Source organism: Mus musculus, chromosome X (genome assembly GCF_000001635.26).
Source record: "Mus musculus strain C57BL/6J chromosome X, GRCm38.p6 C57BL/6J".
Classification (NCBI taxonomy): Eukaryota; Metazoa; Chordata; class Mammalia; order Rodentia; family Muridae; genus Mus; species Mus musculus.
The window spans coordinates 134345484-134368252 of NC_000086.7; the positions used below are offsets into that span (position 1 = coordinate 134345484).

At 39.9% G+C, this 22769-nt stretch overlaps 1 protein-coding gene across 3 annotated transcripts in view; it reads left to right on the top strand.

Moving 5' to 3' along the window:
• Cenpi (centromere protein I) overlaps window positions 1–17621 on the top strand; it is a 55021-nt gene extending 37400 nt beyond the window's left edge. For 2 of the 3 annotated variants that reach the window (NM_145924.3, NM_001305631.1), the window contains 6 exons: window positions 1742–1877; window positions 3677–3801; window positions 5584–5632; window positions 5762–5980; window positions 15732–15773; window positions 16400–17621. In NM_145924.3, the coding sequence (NP_666036.1) occupies window positions 1742–1877; window positions 3677–3801; window positions 5584–5632; window positions 5762–5980; window positions 15732–15773; window positions 16400–16519 (691 nt within the window). In that variant the 3' untranslated portion in view covers window positions 16520–17621. The remainder of the gene's footprint in view (window positions 1–1741; window positions 1878–3676; window positions 3802–5583; window positions 5633–5761; window positions 5981–15731; window positions 15774–16399) is intronic. The other variant, XM_017318340.1, reaches the window with a different exon arrangement.
• Window positions 17622–22769: the final 5148 nt, after the last annotated feature.

Sequence of the window (22769 nt, forward strand, 5' to 3'; positions counted from 1 at the left end):
ATAGCTTCTGGGATAAACTCACTTTCCTTCAGGTAGGGTGACCATGCTTCAGTGAGTAACCCTCAGAAATACATGGATAACACAAATTTGGACTTGATGGCTTATTAAATTGGAAAAAAGGACATAAAGTTGAGTGGGCATAGGGAGGTTGGAGAAGTTAAAGGGAAGAGTTGGGGTGAATATGATCAAAATACATTGCATGAAATTCCCATGGAGTAAAAACCACTTTTAAAATCATGAATGGACAATAAAATTCCAAAGATAGAAGTGCACACACATACACACACACATACACACACATGGAAGCACAGAGTACAATGTTACCAACCCCTAGTATATTTTTTGTTGTATCCGGCAAAAGGCAAGGAAGGAGGGGTTTCTTTCGGCTCCCGGTTGAGAGTGTGTAGTCCATCGGCTGGGGAATTGATGCTTGCAGGACCATGAGGCAGCTGTTCGCATTCTATTGACATTCAGGAAACAGAACGAGTCATGCTTGTCCTCAGGACCCCAGCCCATGGAATAGTAGCACCACCTACATTTAGGGTGAGTGTTGTACACCCCAGTTAAGCTAATCTCACAAAAATGACTAGAGCTTAGTTTCCATGCTGATTCTAGATCCTATCAAGTTATGACTCAAGATTAACCACTACGCTTATGTCATCTAATTTCAATAGTTATTAACCCAATAGCTTTTCTCTTTAAGAACGTTTATTTTTTATTAGTTTTTTACTAAGTGTGTATGTATGATGTGTACAGGTGAGTGCAGGTGCCCTTGGAGGCCAAAGGTGTTGTATCCCCTAGAGCTAAAGTTTACTGTGATCGGGAGACACCCACTGGAATGGAACTTAGAATCCCTGGAAGGGCAGTGCATTCTCTCAACTGCTGATCTCTCTGGCCTCAAACTGCTCTTCACGGTTCATTTTGTGCTCCTTGGACTATTCCTAGGAATCATTCCTAGGAAACCTAGATACCATATCAGCTGTTAAAATGGTACCAATATGATATCCAGAGTTAACAGTTTCTAAAATGTTGTAGTGCTTATTATTAGTCTGACAGTGTGTTAAACGTTACAGATAAACATGATGCCCTGGTGAGTGGGAGGTCAGAGGACAATGCTGTGGAATTGACTCTCCTTCCACTGTCCATGGGTTCTGGGGATAGAATTCATGTTGTCAGGGTTACATGACAAATGCTTTACCTTCCTAGCCATCTCTCCAGTCCCACATATATCATTTGCATTTGATTTCCTTTTTTTTTTTTTGAGTCAGGGTGCATGTATTTCTGGTGGCCCTCAAACTTAGCATTTGAACTCTTGACCTTCCTTAAGTGCCTTCCAAGTGCTAAAATTGAATTGCTCTTAATGGATCCTTAGAAGACTAGAGTGCTGGGACTTGGTGGTACATGCCTTTAATCCCAGCTCTTAGGAGGCAGATGCAAGAATCTGTTGAGTTCTGCATTGTAGTAGTGAGTTCCAAGACAGCCAGAGCTATGTAGTGAGGCCATATCTCAAAAAAGAAGAAGAGGAGAAGGAGAAAGAAGAGGAAGATGACAACAACCACCACCAAGAATAATATGTGGTTAATCACTGTGCTTTTATTTTTTTAAAAAAGTAAATTGTCCATTGAAGAACTTAGAGTTTTTGAATTCCCTATCCGTCTATTGCTTTATATCGCCTACCTTTAACTTGGAAGCTGAGCGCTTTTACTGGTGTATCTCTAAGTCTTATGGTTTCTTATTGCAGGGAGACAACTCTGGGTGGATCCATGAGTTCTGTGTCTCAATTGATTGAGTACACAGGCTGGCTGTGCGTGGTTGCAATGCGCTTGGAGAGCAGCAGTACATTGTTGTTGCACTTTATTTTGGACTTCTATGAGAAGGTAGTGCACAAATTGTATGTTTATGACAGTTAGTCACCTTATTAGCCTAGGATTTAGATTTCATGTATAATCATTAAGGTATGCTACAATCTTTCCAAGTAGTTAAAATAACCATATTTTGAGATTAATGGTTTGTTTTTACCTGAGTAACTTAACTAACTTTAATAGAGCAAGTGTTGTTTTATCTGAACAACTGACTTTGATAAAACAGGTATAGAAGAAAATCTGGTTGGTTTTAGTTCAGATGCCATATATTGACCTTATAAGCAAGCTGGTCCTGGGTCGAAGTCTGTGTCTAGCATCATGTTCTTGTTCATCTATGTTCATTCCTGTCCCCTGGCATACTAAAAGGAAATGTTATCTTGCTTCTTCAGATTTGTACTCCTGACTCTGAAATGCTTGATTTTTTTTTCTAGTAACTAGTAGTTTTATAATTTTAGTCCTTTTGTTGTTTTATAGGATTTGACATGGATAAAACTCTCACCACCACAAAGTCCCCATTATATAGTCTTCCTTTCCACAGTTTTCTATTTTCACTCACTAATACCTAGTTGGTTTTTCTTCCTTTTTGAGGTAGGGCTCACGTGGCCTAGGGTAGCCACAAATTTGATGTGTAACCAAGTGTCTTAGGGTTTCTATTTCTATAATAAAACACCATAACCAAAAGCATCTTGAAGAGCAGGGATTTATTTCAGTTTCTATATCCTAGTTACAGTCCATCATAAAGAAATAGGGCAGGAAACTCAAGGTAGGACCTGAAACAAAGGCCGTGGAGGAGCCGTGCTTGCTGCCTTGTCCTCCGGACTTGCTCAGCCTGTTTTTTTTTTTTTTTTTTTTTTAATAGCATCCAAGACCACAGTGTCACCAGCCACAGGGTTGCCAGTTTGGTGGGACTCTTTTTTTCTCATTCGAGGTTCACTATTTGCAAATGACTCTAGCCTATATCATGTTGATGTCAAACTAGCCAGTACACAGGACCATCTGATCCTCTCACTCGGTGTACCAGGATTAAAGGCTTGCACCACCATTCCTAGTTTATATGATACTGCGGATCGAAACCAGGGCCTTGTTTGTGCTAGGCAAACATTCTGCCTCCTGACACATATCACCAGCCTTAACTACATATCTGTTTAGAATGTGTTCCTTTGTTTCTCAGGTTGTCAGGTAACTGATTATGGCAAATAAATATTGGCGAAACTTGGGGCGAAAGAAATGCTTCCTTATTCTAACATAGTTTTCCAGTGCTAAGATGAATTTTAAGATGTATTTTTATTTATATGGGTGTTTTGCCTACACTAACATTTGTACATTATGTGAATACTTGCTGCCACAGAGGCAAGAAGAGGGCATCAGATCTCCTGGAACTGGAATTAGAGATGATTGTGAGCCACCATGTGGGTGCTGAGTCCTCTGGAAGACCAGACAGTGCTCTTAACCACTGAGCTACTCCCCCAGCCCCGTAATAATACTTTTTGAGGCAGGACCTCACTGTAAAGCCTTGGCTGACCTTAAACTCATAAAGAACTACCTGCCTCTGTTTCCTAAGTGCTGGGATTTAAGGTGGGCACCACTTGGGCCCACCTAAATTAATAATGGTCTTTAGAAATAATTTTGAGTAAAGGTTGGTGTTTGGTGAGTTGTATTTTAAACACACAATAGCAACCCTTTTTATTTAGGAATTAGATAGGTTCAAATGTAATTATATACTATTGTTTATCTTACATTGATGTTTCTTTGTATAAACTTTATTAATTAGTGGCCAGTAAGCTATATATTAATATTAACATTCTTTCCAAAAGGTGTGTGATATATATATAAATTATGACCTTCCGATAGTGGTATTGTTTCCTCCTGTGATCTTCCATTCTGCACTCCTAAGCCTGGATGCCACCATCTTGAACCAACTCTGTTACATTATGTACAGGTACAAGCCCCCATCTCCCTTTACATGATTCTCTCTTCATCATTTAATTATAATAAAATTCCTATCAATTTTTTGCCAGGGTCTTTGGAAATAAGAAACATGGCTTTGGGGGTATATGACTTTGTAATATAAGGCTATGGTAGCTATGCTATTGCTTTAATTATTTAAATTTTTATTGAAGTGTAGTTGTTGTGTGTAGTGCTGGTTTTCTAAAGACTGTTCCTTGCAGAGACTCATGTTCCTTGGTTGGATGGGCTCCTGCATACCTTTCCTCTTTTACCCTTCTTGCTAGTCTACTTCCATGCTCCAGTATTGCTTCTGTTTTCTTATCATATGTATATATAAAGGATATTTTCTGCCTATGTAAAAATATTGGATTCACAAATGAGAGAAAACATAGTATTTCTCTTTCGGGGTGCCATATTTAACTTTATATGTGATTTCAAGGAATGTTATGGAGGTATGTTAACACACTAGAGCTGTAGCTGTGCCGGCTTTCCGTTTCCCCTGAGCTTTATTCTTGCCTTATGATCTTCGTAGAGCTTTGTAGAGCTCTGTCAGTGCATGTAGAAATGAATTAGATAGCAGTTCTCAGATAAGGAGAAAGATTACGTTTCTGGACTTTATTGTCTGCTCCGCTATTCCTTTAAACTAACGTTTTGACATTTATTTGTTTTGTGTGCATGTGTGTTTGTGTGTGTATAACAATACGTGTAGCTGTCAAAGGCCAAGTTTCAAGAGTCTGTTTTCTTCTTCCATCCTGTGACGTCATCAGGCTGGGAGTTAAGAGTCTTTGCCTGCTCAGTCATCCCACTGGCCTGCTGTACCTTATTTTACAGAAAGAAAATGTGCTCCACATCAGTGGTTGGCTTCTTTCTTTAATAATGAAATGTCTTCGACTGTTTGTTTTCTTTCTATTGAGTTATGTTTACAGTAAGAGCACATCTGAAATGTCTGACTCAGTTTTTAAAACTTTATCATGATTGTGTCTGCATATGTGTGGGTGTGCATACACCACAGTTTGTGTGTGGAGAGCCGAGAGCAGCTTTGTCCAGTCAGCTCTTTCCTTATACTTGTATGTGGGTTCTGCGTATCAAACGCAGGTCGTCAACACTCACGGCAAGCACTTTACTCACCAAGCCCTCTCGTCATTCTCCAGCTCAGTTTTGAGACTCTTTGTATTTATTTTACTTTTTTTTTTTTTTGCAGTACTTGAGGTGGTGCTCATGCATGCTGCACAAATGGTCTAATGCTGAATTCCACTTGGAAACCCTAACTTTAAAAGTTCTTTATAGAAAATGTACCACAAAAGTGTAAAACCTTTAACTAGGCAACTAGATAATTGTTCTTGTTCGCAGTTATAATTGTTTACAATATACTTGTGTGTGTCTGTGTGTGTCTGTGTGTGTGTGTGTGTGTGTGTGTGTGTGTGTGAGCGCGCATGATTGTGTATGTACACATGCATGTGTATTCACATGGGGGTCAGAGGTGACTGTCAGCTGTCTTCCACTATTGCTTTGCACTTTATTATGTCTAACTGAACCAGGGGCTCCCTGACTCCCTGTACCAGCTAGGTGGTGAGCTCCAGAGATCTACAGTGCTCGGGTTAGGGAGATGTGCAACCAAGTCTGATTTTTATGAGGGTGTTAGAGAGCTAAACTCAGGAACTTGTGCTTCCGTGATGGGTATTCTACCAATGGAACCAAAGAAGTGACTGTATAGTCAGAAGTGTTACGTCCAACAGCATTTTAAAAGTGTTATTATGGTTGCTTTTATTATTAGGTATCGCAATAATTGGACAGCTGCGAAGAAAAACCGCTATTTACAGAAGGTATGAAGGATAAACCTGTGTTAAATGACCATTTTTGTGAATAATCAAGTATAGATATGTGGGACTTGTTAAGAATAAAGTGGACAAGAATAATAGATGTTAATGACTATGTTGTCTCTTTCTCATTAGGCCAAACCAGAGTTCAGTCTCAGCAGCAAGATCTGTAAAGAGTATAATTACTATTTGACAGCTATGGTTTGTTGTCTATGGACGTCCAGACCATTTAAAGCAGGAGTGTACACTGACCCCGAAACCATAGAAAATACTGGAGGAACACAGTATAAAAGCACCTTAAATATTGTCTACCATCCTTCTCTACTGAGCTATGCAGCTTCCTTCTTGCTACAGGTAAGTGTATTTAAGGGGTCTTTAGATCTCACGTGGTAACACTGACTGTGAAAATAGGAAATGTCATATCTGAGCTGCAATGTATGTTCAGATTTTTCAGTGCTAACAAAATTTTGGTAGTGATGCTAGGCTTCAAGGACCTTAACTATTTATCTCTTCTGTAAGAGAGCTTGACCTTGTTACCGAGACCGACTTGTTAGCACACCGCGGGGAAGTGAGGGAAGGGCCGACATAAGAGAGTTCCAGGAGTCATTCAGTCCTGCTGCAGTTGTGTGCTGCCAGGGAAGGGTGGCCTTCATGGAGTACAAAGCTCCTGCGGATCCGCCCTAAGGTTGAAAGTGAAAGCCAGGCAATGTTTTTCTATTCTTCCTTGAAGCCTGTTGAGTCAATGTAGTGAAGCTAAGTGGATGTGACAGGGATGTGTGTCTTCTTAGGTAATTGACACGATTACCATTTTCAACCTTATTAGTGACTTGGGGATTATTCATAAGATATATATATATATATATATATATATATATATTAAATGGGTCCATGATACAATGTGATTATAAATATGCTAGAAGAATTTAGATTCACAAGTTTCTTAACCAGATAGAACAGTGAGAACCCTAACAATGAAAACAGCACACAGTTAGGGCAATGGTCATTGACTAGATGTCTCAAATATCCATGTGATGAGGAAGGTCCATCTGGGTCTGTTCTCAGAGTTCAGTGTGTAGTTGGGGAGGCTGTCAATAAACAACTTAGCATAAATGAGGATCTTCATGGCTGAGGCAGGAAGATCAAGAGTTTCAAGCTGGTTGGACTCAAAACCAAAACCCCAAACAAAAGCAAACGCCAAAATAGGCTTGGTAGTGCACATGGGAGGCAGAGGTTAGGGGTAAGAAGAGTTTAAGTCCAAAACTAGCCTGGGACACACAGTGAGATATCTAAGAAATGAAGAAAAAAGGATGGGAGGAAGGAAAGAAGGAAGAGAAATTAAATGCAAAGAAGTATAAAAAGACAATGTGAAGATTCCATTTTTTATTAAGGATATGAGATAATACTGAATTGTGATATTGATTTGCATTGCCATTATAACTAGATTTTTCCATTTTTCATACTCATTGGCCACTTCTATATTTTCTTTGTAAAAACTATTCAGACCTTTTGTTCCTTTGTTTGTGTGAGGGAGGGAGGGAGGGAGGGAGAGAGAGAGAGAGAGAGAGAGAGAGAGAGAGAGAGAGAGGGAGAGATCAGTCTTATGTAACTCTGGCTGACTTGCTTTGTTTACTATGATGATCTAATTCCATCCATTTTCTTACAAATGATACCATTTCATTTTTTATGGATGAGTAAAACTCTAGTGTATATATAGGTCTCTGTAACTGCTTCCTTCCCTAGAAAAGTCCCTGAGCCACTGTATTAGGCATGGTGTAAGGTAGAAGCTTCTAGTCTTTGGTATACCTCAGCCAGTGTGGACTCTGCCGGGACGAAGATGAACATTCCAGTATTCTTAGGTGGTTGGTTGTGGCTGGAATGTCGCTTTTTTGCTCTACATGGTGTCTTGGAGAAAGAGAGCCTTGAACCCTTAGCCATAGTCTCCAGGAAGGAGGAGGTCTTGGGCTCAGTGTCCCAGACATTTATTGGTCTAATTGAAGTTTAATAGAAATTCTTTAGTTAACTTCTTTGTTAGTTTTTACCTTCTTTTTTGTTTGTTTGTTTGGTTGGTTTTTTTGAGGCAGACACATCAGAATAAACGTTGAGATATCTCAAAACAAACAAACCAAAATATTGGATATCACTACATGGGTCAAATTCTGTGCCTTTGCTTAATAACTCTGATCTAAGACAAACTTTTTATAAAGGTTTTGGCCTTCAATTACCTTGTTGAGATTTTGTTTTGTTTTGTGTTTGGGACAGGGTTGGTTTCCTTAAATAGCCTGGTCTAGTCTTAAACTCTTTTTTTTTAAGAAAAGATTTATTTATTTAATGTATCTGAGTACACTGTAGCTGTACTGATGGTTGTGAGCCATTCGCTCCAGTCGATCCCGCTTGCTCTAGCCTAAAGATTTATTTATATATCTAAGTACACTGTAACTGTCTTCAGACACAGAAAAGGGCATCAGATTTTATTTACAGATGGTTGTGAGCCACCATGTGGTTGTGGAATTTGAACTCAGGACCTTCAGAAGAACAGTCAGTGCTCTTAACCGCTGAGCCATCTCTCCAACCCTATTCTTAAACTCTTAACCCTCCTCCATCAGTCTAGTGAGTTCTGGAATTACGGAGAAGTACTGTCATACCCAGCTCCCCTTATCTGCTAAATGGGAATGGTAATACATACTTAATTGTATTGTAAACAGTATATTTCATGATGTATGTGAATCTCAGTATGCTTGGCATAGAGTGATTGCTTGGTTAGTGGTAGTTATTGTGTATTGATGAATTTGCATCATAATTCAAGAATATTTTGAGAACTTTTCATTGGTAGTCATTGCTCAGTACTTGAAAGCAGTAAATAGTTCAAAGCCAAGGATAACTCCTTCCTCAACAGGGCTTACAATGTCTGGGGGCCAATTTTGGTTTTCACCAATTGGAGAGTAGGCATGCTGACATCTAGTGGCTAGGACCAGAGATGCTGTTTAACATCTTGGTATACAGGATATTCTCTCAAGACAATTTCCTGGTCCTTATTTTAAAAATTTTTAATATAATATCTATCTCCAACATGGCTTTTGTTTTGCCATTAGTGTAAGAAAGGCTGTTTTATTCTTCTTTGGTGTTTGCAATTTTATGAGTTTAATTGCTTATTATTAATGATTTGCTTATAATTTTATTAAGATATGCTCGTGTATGCAACACTTCACATATATACGAGTATTCTGTTGGATAAAGACACGACAAGTGGGATTGGTGTCAGTGGTACATGTTCTAAAAGATTCGTGCGCATTGTTCATTTGCTTTTGAGAAGAAGTTATCTTGTCTTCCATTCCCACTAGCCGTGAGTGGGTGCTCGGCTCTCCGTCCTCTCGATGCCATTGCAGCTGCTGTAAGTCTTAATTGGAAAAGTGTATACTGAACCAGGTCAAATAGATTTCTTTCCTTGAGAGACAGAGTATGAATGAGAGACACTAAGTCCATTCAATCTACAGAGTAGTGAATGGTATGAACTTGAACATAAGTAAACAAATGTAAAGGGTTAGAAATTCCTATTACTTTAAGTCAGAAAATGATTTTCCAAATGTCTAGTGAAGGTTTATTCTGGAAGGTAAGAAGTTTAGCAGCTTAGAGAGTGCATTTGGCAAAACATGAAACCACCATTGTTGTTGGTTCCTGATACTGTTTCTATATAGTTCAGCCAACATGGGTTTAAAAGTAATATAGTAAGCTGGGCACTTAGAGGCTGGGATAAGAAGACTGTGGATTCAAGGGCGGCCTGGACTACATTGTAAGGTTAAGAACAATCTGGGCTATAAAGTAAGACCCTGTCTCACAAACAAAAGTTAAAGGGAATTACATTCATTACCCACCCCCCCCTTTTTAAAGAAAGGGTCTCACTTTGTAGCCCAGGCTAGCATGGAACTTGAGGCAATCCTCTTACCTCAGCCTCTCAAGTGCTGGGGTTATAGATATGAGCCACCATATATGACATTTATCTGTCCTTTTGAAGAGTGTCTTGAGCCCTAGTCACCAGCTGATAACTATCTAAGTACTGTATGGTTCAGGGGTTGCTTATAACCTCTGATACGGGGGTGCATGATCTAATTCTAAAATTTTACCTTACTGATGGGTTCAGTTGTAAAAATTTCAAATCAATAAGATTCTCAGTATTAATAAGCTTAGCCGTTGGAAGTATTTTTTTTATTTTCAAAGCTTACATTTATTCCTGTGTGTGGGGGTGGGGTGGAGTGGAGCTCACGTGTGCCCTGACACTCATGTGGCGACACTTGTGTGGGGGGTCAGGGAAGGAACTGTTGTGGTCAGTTCTCTCCTTTGATCCTGTGGGTTCTAGGAATTGAACAGAGGCCTTTAGGCTTAGCAGGAAGCACTTTTACTCACTAAGGCATCTTGCTGGCCTTCTTGGGTATATTTTAAATGTGTATAGAACCCACATAAAAGAATTGTATTTTTGTTGTTTTGGAGACAGGATTTTTTAGAAGTTTGAAAAGACATAGGTGGCCATCTGTCTTACAGGTCTGTTCAAGAATGCAACAGGAAACAGAGGGGAGCTTTTCCGGCAGAGTCGTAGTCCAGTAAATCAGCATGTACAAGTGATGTCTGCTTTCTTTGTGGAGGGCAGTTTTTATAAGAGGAGGCCTGAGTGGAGAGTAGGAATTGGGGGCCAGGGCATGGCTGGAGTCTACACGAGATCCTGAGGAGGATTTTTTTCTACGGGTGGTTCCAATGGAGACTAATAGAAATGGACTGCTTTGACGTGTGCTTAGTGCAGGCAGGCTGCCGATGATAGTGATTGAAAGTAGGAATGACCAAAGGACTTGTGTTTCGGTTGATGGGATTCTGTACATTAGTAAGGGGAATTCTAATGAGCGAACTGGAGGTGTCACCTTGTTTATGAAGGAGGGCAAGTTGAAACTGTGTTTTGACCTATTTAAGTTTTGGGTGATGATAGATATTCAGGACCAAAGACAGTTTGAAATAGTGACTTGGAGCACAAGAGGAAAGGTTGGAAGTTAGAGAAATGAATGAAGTATGTAGTTAGTCAGCTTGCTCTGTATCTCATCATTTCCTAAACCACACTTGGTCAATCCTGTGTGTATCAGAAGTCAGCATATGGCTTGTGACCCAGGTGCCAACACAAAGTTTTTGTTCTTTGCTGTTTGAGAGTGTAGAGGCCGGCTGCCTTCAGTCTTACTGAATTGCAGTAGCTTGGCAAAATTTTTCTAGAGATACTGTTTAATCCTCCAGAAACAAAATGGAGAAGATGAGAAGCAGAAAAAAAAATTACACATTCCAAATTTGCCTGAAGCAGGAGCCAAAATTCTGCTTGATTCTTTTTTTTAATATTTTTTTATTATTACATATTTTCCTCAATTACATTTCCAATGCTATCCCAAAAGTCCCCCATACCCTCTCCCCCACTTCCCTACCCACCCACTCCTACTTTTTGGCCCTGGCGTTCCCCTGTACTGGGGCATATAAAGTTTGCGTGTCCAATGGGCCTCTCTTTCCAGTGATGGCCGACATCAAGAAGGACTTTAATAACTCACTTAAAGAAATACAGGAGAACACTGCTAAAGAGTTACAAGTCCTTAAAGAAAAACAGGAAAACACAATAAAACAGGTAGAAGTCCTTAAAGAAAAACAAGAAAACACATCGAAACAGGTGATGGAAATGAGCAAAACCATACTAGACCTAAAAAGGGAAGTAGACACAATAAAGAAAACCCAAAGTGAGGCAATGCTTGATTCTTGGTATTGGTAGGCTCTAGGAAAGCTCTGCAGGTGACAAGGTCCATAGATACTGAGCTCTCATCAAGGGAAGTAGCATCTGCATATAACCCATGCACCCCTCGGATATACAGATGCTTTTCCACCTCGAGTGAGATGGCTCTTCTGCTGGGTTCATGATAGTGTTCAAATAAATACCTTTTTTATAATATTTTTATTGGATATTTTATTTATTTACATTTCAAATGTTGTCACCTTTCCTGGTTTCTCCTCCAAAAACCCCCTATCCCATCCCTCACTCCCCCTCCCCCTCCCCCTGCTCACCAACTCACCCACTCCCGCTTCCCTGCCCTGGCATTCCCCTACACTGGGGCATTGAGCCTTCACAGGACCAAGGGCCTCTCCTCCCATTGATGCCTGACTAGGCCATCCTCTGCTACATATGTGGCTGGGGCCACGGGTCCCTCCATGTGTAGTCTATGATTGGTGGTTTAGTCCCTGGGAGCTCTGGGGGTACTGGTTGGTTTATATTCTTGTTCCTCCTATGGATTGCAAATGTATATCTTAAACTGAACCGTCAATAATTTGGAAACTGTCTTTAAGTCACCTCTGAAATGTTTATGTAATACAGTGTTTATTGTAATTACTTAACTAACCATTCCATAATTACTTATTATGTATCCAGTAGAGAGTAAATTCTATGTAAAGAGTTGTTATAAGAGATTGTTTAGGGAACAGTGGTAAGAAAAAGAGCCTGTGCATGTTCAGAACTGACAGTACCATTGTGCCTTGTAACAGTACACAGTTGCTAGGTAAACAGTGCTGAGCCTAAGAGTGCTACGGGGATACAGCAGGGTGTGCCAGCACATCATTCCACGTATGTAGACTCAGCATAGTGCCGAGTAGCAGATTCAAGTTTTGACTGGAGATTCTATAGTATTTGCCCCAATAGTTTTGATTCTAGGTTAATTATCCATAGGTGTGGACTATGTAGCTATGAAGGGTCACCAATCATCACCTTTACATACTTGGGAGGCTGTCATCAGTAGCCGTTAGATCATTTAAGAAGTACTTCATTACTAGCACTATGGCATGTGCGCACGCATGCTTGTGTGTGTGTGTACGTGCGCAAAATGCTTTTGCCAATTTGTAAATACTTACTAACATAAAAATGTTAAAGATATGCCTAAACCTGAAACCACTCATTCAGGATTACAAAGTAAAAATGCTAAGTATGAAAAAGCATCATTGAGGTGAAGATGTAGTCTGGCAGAGAGCACGTACCTAGCATGTACAGGGCCCTGGATTTGATTTCCAGTACTTCAAAAACAAAACGAAGACTGTAGAGCAAACTCATTGCATTGTGACAGTTTAATATGCAGGATTGTCTAGTAGCGATACGCCCACGAATACAGTAATGTTTAAAGCCTAGTAAAGACGTAGTCTCACAGAATCGACTGTAATACTGCTTACCTCGTTAAGATTTCTTTATTCCTTTTTAGTGCTCATTTTTTACTTTTTTATAAACTTGGCTTTCAAACTGTTGGGCTTTCTCATTGCACCTTCCTACCTCTTTTGATGACCTTTCCCCTGCACTTTTCCAACGCCCCTGCTCCCTTACACCTCTCCCATCCTCTCCAGTAGCTCCCGTCTGCTTCGTCTCCCACGAGTTCCACTACTCTTTTCCTTCCCTCTCTCCTTCCTTAACACCCCATGTCCTCATGCTCTCCTTTCTAGTTTTAAACTCCCCTACACACATACATGCATGTGCAGAAATTAAATTTGGGATTTTGGGGGTTAGGGAGATGGCCTAGTCAGTAAAGTGACTGCAGGGCAACAGAATAACTTGAGTTTGATCCTAAGCACCCACATTTTTAAAAACAAGCAAACAAACAAGCCAGGCGTGTACTTGTAAACCAGTGCTGGAGAGGCAGGTGGATCACTGGGGCGCCAGCCAGCCTTCTCTAATGGACAAGCATCAGGTCACTTAAAGAGACGCTGTCCCCAAAACAAGGTGCTTGAGGAGCCATACCGGGTTCCCTCTGATCCTTACATATGTGCACATGAACATATGCACACAAATATACAGAGAATCTAGGATCCACATGGGAGAGAAGAGATACAGTATTTGTCTTTCTGAGTCGGGATTATTCTGCATAAGGTACTACTGATTTAGATTCCCACCCATCTTCCTGCACATGTCATGATTTCCATTTTCTTTATGGCTAAATGAATTCAGTTGTGTGAATGTACCACAGTTTCTTTATGCATTAGTCTCTGGATGGATATAAAGGGTGTCTCTGTTCACTTTTATGAATAGTGCAGTAACAGACACATATATGTTCAAGTATTTCATACTGATGTCCACAGTAGCTACAGCCATTTACTTTCCAACAAGCAGTTAATAAGGGAGCCTCTTTAGCATTTGTGGTTGTCTCTTTTTTGTTAGTTTGTTTGTGATTTCTTTTTATTTTATGTATATGGATGGTTTGCCTGCATGCATGTATGTATGTATTTGTGTGTGTGTGTGTGTGTCTGTCACAGGTATGTTTGGTGCCCCAGGGGTTATAAAAGGTCCGATTCCCTGTAGCTAGAGTTACAAAGGATTGTAAGCTACCAGATGGGTGTGAACTGAATCCTGTGCAAGAGCAGCAGCGAGTGCTCTTAAGTGTTGCGCCATCTCTAGCCCTGAGTGCTCTTAAGTGTTGCGCCATCTCTAGCCCTGTGTTTTCCTAAAGGCCATTCTGACTTGGGTGAAATGGAATATCAAGGCAATGTTAATCTTTATTTTCCTGATGGCTAAGGATGTCAAACCCTTTGTAAAACATTTATTAGCCATTTGTATTTCTTCTTTGGGGAATTTCTTGTTTAGGTTGTTACATTATTGATTGGATACTTCATTTTTGTGGTGTTTAATTTTAGTCCTTTAGATATTCACTGACTGTCTGCAATTTAGCTGACCGAGATTGTGTCTGATTCTGTGGATTATCTGCTGGTAGTCTTCATTGATGTGCAAATGCCTTTTAAATTTATGTAAGCACACTTGTTAATTCTGGGCATTGTTTGATGTGCTATCAGAATCCTTTCCAGAAAGGCTTTGACTATGCTTATATTCTAAATGTTTTCTCTCTAGCAGCTGTAGAATTTCAGGTCTTATATTGAGGTCCTAGGTTCATTTTGGATTAATTTTTGAAGAAAGTGAAAAATGGGGATCTAATTTCATTCTTTTCCATGTATAAATGCAGTTTTCAAGGCAGCTGTGATAAACACCAAAAATTCAAGTAATCCTTTCCAACATATTGAAATAAGACTAGAAACCAACAGTAAGAGAACCTACGCAGATACCCAGAGACTAAAGAATATACTTTTGAATATATGGATTTTAGGAATTTAAAAATTCCTAGAACCAAATGAAATCATAGCATAACCTACCGGAACCTCTGGTATACAGCTGAGCATTTCTAGAGGGAAAGCATATAGCTATAGGTACTTACTTTAAATAAACCATAGTAGGGTCTGGAGCGATGAGTCAATGGTTAAGAGCGCTTACTGATTTTGCAGAGGACCCAGCTTCTGTTCCCAGCAGCAATGTGGTAGGTTACCCCCATTGGTAACTCGAGTTCCAGGGGAACCTTTGTAAGCACCTGACACATGTGCTGCACATATACACTTTCAGGCAAAACACTCATGTGTATTGTAAAAAATCCTCAACAGCAGTTTAAAGACAGTGATCTCAAACTAATGATGTACAAGTTTCTAGAAGCATAGTAAATGGCAAGAAATAATAAAAATTAGGACAAAAATAAATAGAAACTAAAAGAGCAATAGAAAAAAATCAATGCAACAAAATGTTGATTCTCTGAATTGATAAACAAAATTGACAAAGGCCCAGCCAAACTAATTAAAAGTCAATAAACTTAGAGGTGAGCCTTGCTTTATTACAGTGGACTCCAGAGAATCCAGGGAGCATGGAGGTGACTGAACAATATGGAAAAGTGAAAATGGTATTTTTGTCTTTAAGGTGAATTCAAATACCACATTTCATAGGGAAAAAGTCTTCTTTAACACCCATCAGTACTTTAATGATTAAGTACAGAATAAACACAGAATATCATAGATTAGCTAAATTTAGGAGCTCAGCTATCCACTCTGCTTTTATTGCTCATCATTGTGCTTTTGGGGGAAGGAAATGCAGGAGGTCATAGTGAGTGTTTATTCAGGAGTCCCAGGCAGATGGTAGGCCTAGACCCTCGGGAGATGAATCAGAGTGGGAAGAGCCATGATTATTATCTGATGACTTTTGCTAACCTACTGTGCTCACCTCTGATTCCTCATTTCCTTTTTTTTTTTTTTAAAGGAGAGCCCAGAAGAAATGACAGAACACCTGAGCTCTATTCAGGTAAATAAACTTACTCCCCAAACAGAAGGACTTTATGTAGCTTAGAGATTTGTATGCCTTTTCTTTTTTTTCTTGGTCTTACTCCTACTGCCTCCAAAAAGTGAAAATGAAATGGTTGCCTTCATAATGCAGTCAAATAACTTTTATCGAGATTTATCGGCATAGACCTATGTTGTATCTAGGATATAACTCTTCCTAGTTTGACTCTTGCTATTCTGATCATTCATTGTCTCATGGAATAGTAGTTGTATGTATCTAAAACGAACCTGATATAACTACACTGTGTACATACTGTGTTTTCATTATCCTAGAAAATCCTCCTGTGCACACAGCATAGACAGAGAGTGACAAAATATCTTTCGTGTCCTTTTAGAGACTGAATTTCTAGAATATGAGAATATTGGAGCATTTCCATTTCGTAATTCTTTGTTCTGATGAATGTTTTACCAATATAATGAAAGCAATATTTAGCGCTTCGATTGATTTAGTGATTTAGTTCTAATCATGAACTAAGCTGGTTTCAATATGCATCTAGTATGTCTTAAACTTTTCTGGGGAAAGAAAAGGAAGTAGGGAACAAGTATCCATGTTCAATCAGTAATTGTCCCTTTTTTTTGTACCCGCAGGGGAAGAAATGGAACTGGTATTTGGACTATTTATATTCAGAGGGTTTTCAGGGCTTAAAACTTTTCATAAAAAGCAGTGTCCATAGTTCTGTACCCAAACCAGAGGAAAACACAGAGTGAAAATTGGCATAAACAAACGCCATGCTGGACTACATTTCTCACTGCTAGAGAGGCTAAGTAGCTCAGCATGAGTTTCCATTTCCCAAGCCGACTGGCATTTTTAAGGAGCACTAAAAGCCTTCTGTCCATAGCTCAGGAGAGCCTTGGGGTTGACTAACTTAATTTTAGTATTCAGATTTTAAGGTTACCAATGAAAAACAACCCCTTCATCATCCAATCCTGCCTTCGCTGACATAGACATGAAGAGACACATCTGCTTTCTAGTAGGCAATTTGCTTTGCATTTTCGTCTGCTGTGTTAGTGGAAAAGAACAAGTAATATCTGAAGTTACTCCTCAGACATACTTATGCAGAACCCTCTGCAGTCTCTGAACTCCTGGGGATATTTTGCTTTTCTAAGATACTAATAATAGAATGCAGCACATGTGACTCTTAACAGTCCCGGGTAGCTCATGCTTCCCGGGGCCTGTATTGGCAGTAAGTTTATGAGGGAAGGGAGGTGAAAAGATAAAGAAGTTCCATTTTATTGATTTGATTTCTTGAAAGCACTATATTTGAATGTTTATGTGTATGTATGTATTTATGTATATATTCAGATTTTAAATTGCTGGGCCTAAATAAACATCTTCAGCTTCAGGGGTATTTCCGAATTTTTTTTTTTTAATTTATACCAGGAAAGATCCATTTTCACTAAAAATTTGTTCTAAAATGTTGTTTCACTACTGAACAACTTCTATTTAATACATCTACATTGGTAATAACACCTGACTTTTCAGTGGAGACTGTGAAAGCCGAAAGGGACTGAACAGATGTTCTATAAGCTTCCAGAGACTACAGATGCCAGCATAGACTACTATACCCAGCAAAACTATGATCCCAGTCTCCAGCGAGAGAAAACCATTTCACAAGAAAGCACATTTAAGCAACTCCTGTTCACCCATCCATCTCTACAGATGGCACTAGAAGCAATTCTTCACCCTGAAGAGAAGCATACAATTGAGAGGACACAAGGAGTAAATACCCCTAGAGCACTTAGTCGAAATGGGTGGGGGTGCAGGTCCCTTACGACAACAACAACAACAATAAATGAAATTAATAAGCACTACTCATTAATAATTTAATATTAATGGCCTCAGTTCTCCAATAACATGACTTAGAGACTGGATTAAAAAAACAGGATTCGTCTTTCTGCTGAATTCAAGAAACATACCTTACCACCAAGGCCAAACATCACCTTATCATAAAAGAATGGGGGGGGAAAAAGGTATTTCAAGCAAATGAATCAAGCAGCAAGCAGGTATAGCTGTTCTAATGTCTGACAAAACAGACTTCAAGCCAAAGTAATTAGAAGAGGTACAGATAAAGGAAAAATCCATCAAGAGGATATTCCAATTACAGTTAATGTACTGTATTAGTTAGGGTTCTCTAGAGAAACAGACCTGATAAGACAAATCTATTTGGAGTTTATTAGAGTGGTTTACAGGTCATGGATCCAGGAGTTCAATCCACAAGGCTGAATGTCTCAACAGGTCTTTAGTATACACCAGAATCCTGAAGAAGTAGGCTCTAATACTGGTGAAGGAATGAACTTGTCAGTGAGAGTGAGGGCAAAACGTTTTCTTCCTTGTCTTCTAGTGATATTGGCTTCCATGAGAAGGTGTGATACATAGTTGAGGTGAGTCTTCCTAGCCCTGGTGATCTGACTAGCTAAAAAGCACGCCTAGGTATGTCTAGCTCCTGGGCTTTTAGTTAATTCCAGTAGTCAAGATGACAATTAGGACTAGCCACCACATACACCAAGTTCAGGTCCCAGCACCCACACAGAGGGTCACGGTCACCTGCAACTGCACTTACAGGAGATCCAATGTCCTCTTCTGTCCTCCTTGGTCACTGAGTATACATGAGGTACACATACATACACGCAGGCAAACATTCACCCATATATAAGTAAATATATATTTTAAAGAGGACAGAAAAGGAAAGAAGAAAATATTTTAAATTATAGCAGTGCCCTAAGCTTGATGCAGATCTACATCCAAGAGGCTCGAGAAATGTTAGCAAATCAAATTTAGTAATATACTGTACAAGAAAGAATTAATTATATTCCATGGCAAACTGTGATTCATTCAGGGATGCCAGGCTAATTTAACATTGCAAAATCAGTTAATATGTCAAGTCCAAATGTTCTTTTCAAAAGTAAAGACAATCTAATAAATGCAGAGACATTCCATGTTCATCTAAAAGACTGAATATAGTTGAGGCAATATTCACCATGTTTTTTTTTAAATCCCAGCTGGCTTTTATAGAAACCAACAAATTGGTTTTAAAATTCAAATAGGAGATCAAATAAAGGGAGCAAGAAGGGTTGAGGGAGGGGGGCAAGAGATCACATGTAAAGTGAGTGTAGGAAGAAGTCCCAGCAGATTGGGGGATGTAAGAGGGATAAGAGAAGAAGGTGGAGAAAAGTAAAGATTTATTTGAAAAATGTTGTCTGCATGCTGAGTTTTATAGCCTGAATAGTACTTCCTTTATGGAGTCAGTTGGGTTAAGATCTGGGGGTCTATTAAAATCACAGTGTGGTGATGAGGGATAAAGAGATGACTTAGCAGTTAAGAGCACTTGCTCTTGCAAAGCACCTGGGTTTGGTTCCCAGCACCCATATCAAGTGTCTCACAACTGCCTGTAACTCCAGCTCCTGAGTATCTGACACCCTCTTCTGACCTCTGTGGGCATTTGAATGTGCATGTGCATACACACATAAGCAAACACACACACACACACACAAAGGAATAGATATAGATTAATGAAGTAGAACTGAGAATTCTGAAATAAATATAGACCTTTTGGATAATATGACTTGAGGCATGGTTGCCAAGAATTCTCCGTGGGGTTAAGTCATAATCTTTTCAATAAATGGTGCTGGAATAACTGCATATCCCAATTCAAAAGTTTCTGGCTTGATTTCTGTAGCCTGCCATATGCAAAAATTTGCACAGAATAAATCTGAATGTAAGGTCTTTGTGTGTGTATGCAGGGAGGAATACAGATGTTATTTTTGTAATGTAAGATCTTAAACTATTAGATTCCTAGACAAAACAGGAGTAAATCTTTATGATCTTACATTAGGTGGTGATTTTTTTAGCTTCAGAACCAAGTACACAGAATAAATGAAAAACGAATGTCAAAATTAAGAATTTCCTAGAAGACACCCAGAACCCTCAACCCTCTGCCATGCAGACGAATGAGCATGACTGTGATGAGCAACTGTGGTGGAGAGATGAGAGAAGGTGAATGGTTTGTGCAATATGAAGAGACAACTGGAGAGGCGAGGGTAGTGAGGGTCAGCCTGATGTGCTACCCGAGGCCATGGTAAAGTCCCAGCCAGTAATAACACTGGGGGTCCTGTCTAGGTCCATGGCCCTGCAGCAGAAGGGATCTATGGCCCATATCACCACCAAAGGCTGTGTGGATGTCCCTGGGCTGGGCTGCCAACTGGGGCCATGTTAATGTCTGAGGGCTGGGCAGAGTTGGCCAGTCCACTCACCTGAGTAAAGTGGGATAGGTAGACATGGTGGCATAGGAGAGCTGGACCTGGTAGGACAGGAGAGCTGGTGGGCTGACTAGCTCAGCAACCACGTGGGCCTAGATCCAGGGCTATGAGTTGGCCCACCCCAACATCTAAGAACTGCTGGAGCTTGTGAAGGGCCAGTCTTGCAGAACCAAAGCTGCAGGATCTCCATGGCACAGGGCAACAACAGGATATCCAGGGGGTGTCCTAGTGAGGATCCAGTATTGATAGTGTGGCAAAAGCCAGAGGCCTTGAACCAAACCAGTGATTCACTACAATGAACATTGCAAGTAAAACAGTGCAAAAGGGTTTACAAACTGTGTAACACAGTACAGCTTTCATGATGAGATGGTTTTTTATTTTTTGTGGGAGAGGTTACAAGGCTGGAGGGCAGATATGGAGAGACAGGGGGATGGGGATTGGGGGTGCATAATGTGAAATTCACACAAAAAAATAAAGTTTCTTTTGATAAAACATTAACAAAATTAAGAATTTCTATGCTTCAGGATGGGTGTCCTGGCGCATGTCTTCAATCCCAGCACTCAGGAGACAGAGGCAAAAGGATCTCTGAGTTTGAGGCCAGCCTGGTCTATAGAGAGAGTTCCAGGACAGCCAGGGCAACATGGAAAAGTCCTATCTTGAAAAACCAACAAGAAAGAATTTCCATCCTTCTTATAACACCATTGTGATAGTGAAATTGAGCAGGACCATGTCTAAAAACAACAACAACACACACATACAACTGCTATGAAATGAACACAAAATGGAAAATGCTTGGAAATCTCTTGATAATCTATTTAGAATATATCAAAGAACTATATCACAGCTCAGTGATTGAAAACCACGCAAAGTAGGATGAAAATCTGGGAAACCATTTCCAAAAAGGATGTGAGTCAATAGAGTTTGAAAAGGTTGTCTTTCGCTCAGAGTTTTAGGGTTTCAGTCTTTAGTCCCAGGCTCTTTTGATGCTGCACAGGTGGTGAGGCAGAACCTGGAGGTGAGAACATTAAAGCGAGGGCTGCTCACCTTGTGGTCTATGGGAAGCAAGAAGGAGAAGGGGACATAGGCTGTAACTTTCAGTGGTGTGATCAGTCACCTACTCCGTCCAATTGCTCACCCCCACCCCCAGCCCTGTTCTGCCACCTAAAGTTTCCATTATCTCAAGGTGAGAGTACTCAACTGAACACCAAATATTCAGTGCATGTACTGGAGGGGGACAGGCATTTCATGCTCAATTAAGAGCACTGCCTGACCCTTGGCTACAGGCCAAGGATCTTTAAGCCCCGTCATCACAATTTATTTCCAGCCATGAGGAAATTAGTCTGAATTTGTGAGAAGCAAGAAATTAGAATTGTACTCAAGTTCTCCACTTGAGATCTTTCCTAAGGTATTTTGTCACAGTAATGACAAAGCGGCCCTAGGCAGTAGCTGGGCCCAAGACAGAACACTGATCCTGTAAGGCACTTTATTTAAGAAGAGCCTTATTCTGTAATAGTGATGGTATCATATTTTTGTTTTAGAGATCTCCTTTATCCCAGGCTGGTCTCGAACTATGCAACTGAGGATGACACTAAGCTAACCCTCCTGCCCCCATCTACAAAGCGCTAGGATTATAGCTGTTGCACCAAGCACAGTTTCTGTGCTTCTGTGGATGGAAAGCCTAGCCTTGCATCCTGGCAAGCCGTTTACCAAGTGAGCTCCATCTCCAGCCCTTTGCCTAGAAATGGAGATATTTTCCTTGCCATCCATGAACATTAAGTTGGTTTGAGTTTTTGGCAGAACAAGTTTTCCAACCCCTCTGGCTGCCTTTTCCTCCTCCCCCCTCTTCCAATTTTCTGGGGAATCGTTAGTGGAATCCTTTTTTGTCCCCAAACTTTTCCTTAGACTGACATCGAGCAGAACTCCCCTTGTCCTTTAGCATTTTAATGATGTGTGGCTGATTTTCATCGTTGGACTGTTTTACTGTAGCTTCTAGCGCTTCTGCAAGTCTTCCACAAAGACTCCAGGGTTTTATGGGTTTGACCCTGAGGAGTAGTTCTTAGCACAGTGAAGGGAATTAATTTGGTCTCTGAGGGGTTTTAGAGCCCTCTCTCTTCGTACCTCCTTAGCTTCTACATGGTAGATAAAAATGTAAGCGTTAGTGGGCAGGAGGTGCCATTTCTATGTGGTCTTCATCTGTGTTTGTTTAATGACAAATGATGTCAAGCATTTCCTCGTGCCCTTCTGAATATTTGTGATGCAAAATAGGGAAAAGAATATGAGAGTGAGAGTCTGCCTAGGTTAGGATACTTGATGAAAAGAAATACCCCAGGGACATGAATTTTACCCAGGGGTAAAGAAAGTCTCGACCTTTTGCATTTAAGCTTAAGATTCCTGAAATTCACAACTAAAGCATCTGTGTAAGTCAATTGGAGTAATTCTGTTTTATAAGGATATGGTGATAAATCGAGGAACTTTTAGTACTCCTTGAATTTAATTTCAGATATTTTATTTTCATTGAATATAAATGCCAATCTAAAGTGTTCTCATGTATTACTATACACCATTATTTGACAGGATAATGTTTACAGGATTAAAATGGATTGATGTTTGCTGAATCACTTCCATTCTTTGAAAGTTAGTCTTAAGTTAATAAAGACTAGAAGTCTACAGTTAATTGATTTTTCAATTGCTTTTAAAATTG